General features: G+C 33.0%; 1 protein-coding gene across 1 annotated transcript; it reads left to right on the top strand.

The window, feature by feature from the left end:
- Window positions 1-688: 688 nt before the first annotated feature.
- On the top strand, window positions 689-1,213 carry LOC146888375 (uncharacterized). Its single transcript, XM_085670082.1, has one exon. The coding sequence runs from the start codon at window positions 689-691 to the stop codon at window positions 1,211-1,213; it is 525 nt and encodes a 174-aa protein (XP_085526208.1).
- Window positions 1,214-7,368: the final 6,155 nt, after the last annotated feature.

Raw genomic sequence — 7,368 nt, 5'->3', positions numbered from 1 at the left:
ACGTAGCAAGGAAACATATGACATTCAAGCATTTATACCAAGCCTAAAATACAAACAAAGAACAAAGTCAACTTCATTAATCAAACGACAAGCAAACAAGAGAAGAAAGTAAGGTCAAGCTTCTCCTATTTGGTTCAAAGGTCCTTCCCGAAGCGTCTCCCTCGTTACCTCACTTCACTTCTCTATGGCTTCTCATGGTTCCTTCCTTGCCACTTTCTTTCCTCCCTTTCTTTACACACAAAGACCTAAATAACTTAAGATATATACCCTAACCAACCATCACACTCCTCTACCCCTATAAAACCTGACTTATAACCCTTGTTGCACTGAATGCATTTTGCTCTTGCTATTCCCTTTCCATATGTTTGATGTTTTTCCCTTTCTTTTCTCTATATATAAACATTGCATCTTGCTCTCGGGACTCTCGTTGTATACTCTTAATTAATTCAATACAATTCTCTCTTTTTCTCCTTTTTTTCTTTCCTAGTTTACGCACGCCTTTTCTCTGTTTCTTTTTGCTTCGTTTCTTTCTTTGCTGTGAGAGTTGATGATTGCAATATGATATTAGTGATCTTGGTGTATTCACGCTTTGTTGCAACTTTTTCTGCCTTTTTTGTCTTTTGCATTCTTGGTCTTTTCTTTCCTTTTCTGCTATTTTCTTTTACCTTTTCTTTCTTTTTTGTTCATCATGACTAACGATAATGCTCTAAAAGATTCTCTTTACCTTCACCCAAATGAAAATCCTGCTACAACTCTTGTTTATCTAGCCTTAGATGCTGCAACTTACCATTCTTGGAGTCATTCCATGTTAACAACGCTCAATGCCAAGAATAAAATCGATTTTTTTGTCAAGAACAACCTTCAACCAAAACCAGATGATGCTAGTTTCTTTGCATGGTATCACTACAACACTATGGTGGCTTCTTGGATTGTTGATTTTGTCTCTCCTTCCATCCGACAAAGTATAATCTGGATGGACAATTCCTACGATATTTGGACAGATCTGAAGCATTGTTATTCTCAAGGCGACCTTCCTCGTATATCTGAATTCCAAATGGATGTACCTTCTCTTTGCCAAGACGATCTCATAGTTTCTGAATATTTTACAAAACTCAAGGTCATATGGGATGAGCTCAGCAATTTCATACTTGAACCTCTTTGCTCATGCGAGCCCAAATGTGCTTGTAACGTCTCTACCATTCTTGCTCGATGAAAGTATGAAAATCAGGTCATGCAGTTCCTTCATGGTCTAAATGATCATTTTAATAATGTAAAGTCCCATGTTCTCTTAATGGTGCCTCTTCCACTTGTGAATAAAGTGTTTTCCTTGGTGGCACAACAAGAACGTCAGTTGTCAGAAACACACACACTTGTGGCGAAGGTAAATCACATCAATGGATCCAGTAACATCAACTCCACCTCTTCAATTTCTTGCCAATTTTGTGGCAGACCTAACCATATCGACTTTGTCTGCTACATGAAATACGAGCTCCCTAACCAAGACAACAAAGGTTATAAAGGATCTGGTGGAAAATGTTTATGCATTCACTATGGTCGAACGAGACACACCATCTAATTCTGCTACAAGAAGCATGGCTTCCCTCCTGGCCACAAACTCCACAATGGTAAACAAACTCAAGTTCACAACGCCATCGCTAATGAAGAACTTCCTAACACCAACAATAAACCATCTATCGATGTACCTAACATTCGTCTCACACCATAACAGTTTCAAATTCTAGCAGATCATTTTAAACAAACCAATATTGACAATTCTCAACCTTTAACCTCTCATATTGTTTCTATCTCTACCACCAGCCCAACCACTATTAGTAATATCAACTCTTCTTATACTTCAAACAAACTTGTAATTTTTTGGCTTCTTGATTCGGGTGCAACCGATCACATATGCATATCCATCAATCTTTTCTAATCATATACAAAAATCATACCTATTTTTGTCAACCTTCCTAATGGTAATACTATCACGGCTACCTACAGTGGCATTGTTCATCTCACAAAAAATCTGTTTCTAAAAGATGTGCTTTATATTCCATAATTTTCTTTTAACCTAATATCTATATCTAAATTAATGTCATCTCTTCCTTATACACTAATTTTCTCTTTTGTTGATTGTATTATTCAGGACAACCAAACCAAAGAGAAGATTGGTTCAATTAGTGTAAAAGTTGGTTTCTATGTGTTCAATTATGATATTGTTACTTCAAGAAATAATGCTTGTAATAACACGCTTTTCTACTTCAAACTATAATTTGTAGCATATCAGAATGGGCCATCCTTCTAATGTTAAACTGTTTGCTTTAAATGTTAAATGCCCTCTTATTACTACTTCTCGTAACACTGCTTTTGATACTACTCGCTCAAAATGCATTTTTGATCTTTTGCATATATACATTAATACCTATTAAACGTTGTTCATGCCTTAATTTTTCATGCTCATCTTCCCACTAATTTCTAGTGTTTTTGCTTTAAATCACGCTGCCCTTTTTATCAACTACACACTTACACCATTGCTTAATAATGATACCCCTTATGAAATTCTTCATGGGAAATTATATGACATGAACGTGCTCCGTGTTTTTGGCTGCCTATGCTACACTAGCACTCTCACTACACATAGAAAGAAACTTGAAGCACGAGCTATCCTTGGCATCTTCCTTGACATCCCATCCAATACAAAAGGTTACCTCTTTCTCAATCTCAAAAGTTATGAAAATCAATTCCCATATAAATCCACCTCTACAAATCTTATTCACTCAAATATTATCTCTCTCCCTCTCCCTAAACCATACCATTTTAACTATGATGACATCTTCTTTCCCCCTTCCAATCCATCCACTAATTCCCCTCCCATAATTGATATTTCCCCTGCTCCTAACACTATTATGCATAACCCCTCACCTGATACTACTATATATGTCCCCACCATCCCTGATGATATGAGTTGCATCATGGCCCAAATGAAGAAGGACTAATGCACAATTTTACAGCAGTATTTTTTAAAGTTATTAGTTTGTTTAAATAATGGCCCAATTCTTTGTAAAATTGACTGACCAAATTATGTTTTGTTTTAATCAATCAATGGGCTCTAGTTTAGTTTTATTTCAAGTTGTAATAATGATCCAATTGCAACTTAGTCATCAGCCTTTGGGAAACCAAAAGGATGCATAGCTGAATGCTTTTGGGTTGCCACAATTTCAGTTACAATTAGCCATTAAGTAGTTGGATCATTAATAACTTTAAGTAAGATGTAATTGCAGTTTATGTGTCTTTTGTAATTCCAGTGGTTAAAGCTTCTATATATGCTGAACCATTTTATCAATGAAAACAAGTTGAGTTTTATTCAAAACTACTGGAGTTTACCTCTTTTATTTTAGTGAGAGCGATTCTCCTATGTTCTTGAGTGATTTAGGAACCCTTGAGTTTTATCAAAGGTCCTTCCTCCCTTTGTGTGTTTAAATTCTTAGGCTTATCTTCCATCCTTGGAAGTGTGACGTCTATCAATTTCCACTCCATCTTCTTATCTATTTCCATTTTCTTGTTTTAAAACACTCAATCTTGATGAACGTTCGCTTTATTTGAGGCATGAGGGACACAAAATTAAGTTCAAGTTTATGACACCAAGACAAGTCAGTAAGGATCAACATAGGCTGAAGGAGAAAATATAAAAAGAAAGAATAGAAGAAGAAGCAATAGAGAGTGAAGAAAGAAGGGAAAATGAAGAAAAATTAAAAATAACTAGAAAAAGAGAGCACGAAAAATTTATTTATTAATGATTTTTCTTCTATTGTTTGTGATGTCATTTTACAGCACATTTATAAAGAGCTACAAGCTTGCTCATTATATAAGGTGCATTTAAAAGAGATACATTTCACATAATATAACTAAATAAAATAATCAAAATAAATACAACAATAGCTTAAATCACTTAAATAATTATGTCATTTTTCATAATTTAATAAAATAATTAAATTAAATAACTGAACCATCTAAATCAAGCTATTAATTTTTCCATATGTTTCTCTTTATTCTAATTTTCCTTAGAGTCTTACAGAAATGACTAATGGGGAGAAGACGAAAGTGGCCAATAAAAAGACCTTCAAAAGGGAGAGAGACAAAAGTGAGAAGAGGTTGAAACCTGGAAGAAGAGGTGCCTTGATTGTAAGAAAAAGCAGAATAAGGAGACAAAATATTTGAAGAAGGAAAATAAAGGTTTCAAAAGAGGCAGTTGCTGAGGATAAGAAGGCCCACGTAAGAACCGTGGTCGATTTGATTTAGCTTCAAAAATTTATATTATTTGAGCATATAATGGCTCTAACAAGGCGCTTAGGCAGGTCGAGTGCCTATACCACAAGGTTTCTTTAAAGGATGTAGGTTTTGATGTTAACAAGGACATCTATGAAGATCGGATGGATGTTGATGACACAACGATTGAAAAGGCAGAAGATAAAATGGCCATGATTGAGAATGTCCGTGATGAAGATGGTGTTGGTTATGGATTTGATGAAGAAACCATGATGAATATGATGTAATATCATTAATAAAATATTTAGTATGGATTATTCAAGTTTTTTTAGGGCAAATATTTGTACCTATTATTTTTAGAGGACCCAATTATGTTGTGCCCAACATTTTGATATATGGTTATCAAAGTTGTGTTCTTTTATGTACAAACTTTATTTCACTATTTCGTTAAATTCTACGTTAAATTTACTCTATTTTATAGTTGTCGAGAACTGATGAATAATTTATGTTTCATCTATGTATGCATAACTTTCCTTTTATGCAGTGTTATGCATCTTGGTATGCTTCATGCCCTATGTTTGAAGTCCTGTCACCATATTCATATGAAGATGCACGTGGTTTGCTTAAAGTTGCTATAACCTGAATCCTGTTGTTTTTCTTGAAAATGAGTTATTGTATGTTTGTTTGCTTCATTCTCACCCCCTACACAACCCTTCACCCCATCCATGGAATAAGTTGCCATAGTTTTAACACCAGTTATAATAATAATAATAATAATAATAATAATAATAATAATAATAACAATAAATTATTATTATTATTATTATTCCAAGGAATATTTAATTTGTATATTATGTTTGTTGAGTCATTCCCTCTTTTGGTTGAAGCTCTTGATTCGAGTGGTGAATAATGTTATGTAGGACATATCTTTGGGGGTGGATATTGGATCTATAACTCAAAGTTAATGAATAGTACTATGTTATTTTTTCTATTTTTTAGACTTATAACTAGGGGTTGATCCCTAAAGTATAACTTGACTTATCTTTGAACAAATAATAACCCTAAAAGCCTGTGCTGACATCCAAATGGAGGAGAGCATGTCACTCTAGATTGGAATGAAGTAAGTGCTTCCTCATTAAATGTTTGAACTTTGGAACATGTCATATTTAATTAAATTATCATTATTGATATGATTTTTATTGTTGTCTTTGATGGGGATTTATTTTCTCCATGTCGATCATATTAGAACATATGGTAGTGCCTAAATGTATAGGAAGATTGATGGGGCATGTAATGCATGAGAGGTGGATACAAGCATAATGTTTCTTTGACTAAAGCAAAATTTTAAGCAATTGGTGAGATTGTTGCACCCTTGGTTTTGTAACCATATACCTTCCTTTTTTTTTATTTTTGTTTTTGGGTTGTTTTACTTCATGAGTGGGATAATTTGCTTGCTACAGTTTTCACATTGAAATTGTATTCTTGATATTTTCTTTTAGTTTTGACTGAATGAATGGTATAAATTAGGCTATATTAACTAAGTATTTGTCTTAGCAAATACCAACAACAACTTATATCTATCATGAGCCTTGGGAAATGGGAGGTGCACAAAAGGAATGGTGTTGTCTATCTTAAACATTAAAAAGGTAGGTTTAAGTTGAAATATCAACATAGACTTTGATATCATTATAGATATTGTTAAAGATTCTTGTAAGTTTTCTTTTCAAACTGATTCGTGTAAAAAATAGTTAAAATGATGAGGCATCATCTTTTAAGGCTTGCTTTGAAGGGTTACTTGATCTATCTGTGGTTACTTGATCAAGAAAAAGGTTAATACCCCTTTCAAGGCTTGACAGCGATTCTCCACATTTTTATTTGGAGTATTACGGTGGATTTGAGTGCAATCAGGAATCAAATGAGGAGAAGGTGCACGCTGAAAAGTTTGTTGCTACCAATATATGCCTTATCGTGTTTTACTTTGGTGATGTAGATGAATGCTAATTAACTACGTAATTATCTGTGACCGTAGATTTAGTTCCTAATGCCATGTTTGTCCCACTTTACATTTTGTAACTAGCACTTCATCACTATGTTAATAACATTCAAGATATCTACCGTTATAAAATGCACTATAGTGCTCTCACTTTCAAAAAATAGATTACCTTAGATAAAATAGTATATAATATTAATGAGTGATGAGATTTTAATATATAAAGTTATGTATGTGTGGATATTTGATCAAGACTAAAGTTAGTCCCCTTTCAAGGCCTGTGAGATCTTAAAACTTAAGGTTTGCAAAGAAAGTGATGTATATATGTTTGCTTTTGTAGTGTGTGTGTGTGTATGTATGGAAATAACATCATAGATCTCTGCTTCAATCCTTGTTATTTAGTCAATTAAGTTATTTTGGTCATTTAGATTTTGTGAATATTTTTAAACTAAATTGTTATTGGAGCATTTGTTTATGTTTTAGAAACTTTAGGTGTCGAAGATCCTCGATGCCTCATTGCAGGCTTGGAAGTTTCAATCTGAAAAGCAAGTTAGGCAAACAAATATGATATACTTTATGATTATATGTTATATAGCCCATGTATTGACTGATTCTTTTTTCTTTTGTTGTTTTTCGAAATCTTCATGAATGTTCTTTGCTTTAACATGCTTTTATAGAAAACAAATAAGGTAGGCACCAAACATATAGTTTCATTGCCTTTTATTTATGTATTAAGAAAAAACCAAAATGACACTACACCAAGCAAAGTAGTGGCAAGAATGATAAATCACAAGAAATTGTTAGCCAAACCCATGATATATTAAAAAAAACTTTAAAAAAAGGTTTCCAAGTGGACAAATAATAAAATATGATAGCTTAATTAAAAGTGAGAACCATATTTGGTGTTACCACCACTCACCACTATCACTACTAAAAAAACTCATATTTCCTATCAATTTTGTTTTGAATTTTTTTTTTAGGAAATACTTATAAATTTTGTTATGAAAAAAAAATTTGCAAGAAATTGCTGCCAATTTTTTTGCAAAATATTTTCTATAAAACACTTTTAACAACAAATTTTGTAGAAAATAATTACTCACGAAGAAATTACT

The sequence above is a fragment of the Vigna unguiculata genome, chromosome 2 (genome assembly GCF_037176805.1).
Source record: "Vigna unguiculata cultivar grain cowpea cultivar isolate G323 ecotype 2 chromosome 2, ASM3717680v1, whole genome shotgun sequence".
Lineage (NCBI taxonomy): Eukaryota > Viridiplantae > Streptophyta > Magnoliopsida > Fabales > Fabaceae > Vigna > Vigna unguiculata.
The sequence above is the reverse complement of the archived record's forward strand: the minus strand, read 5'-3'. Positions and strand labels throughout refer to the sequence as shown.

What these genes read in the sequence shown, in the direction of transcription:
- LOC146888375 (XM_085670082.1), top strand. Translation starts at nt 689, where the DNA reads ATGACTAACGATAATGCTCTAAAAGATTCTCTTTACCTTCACCCAAAT.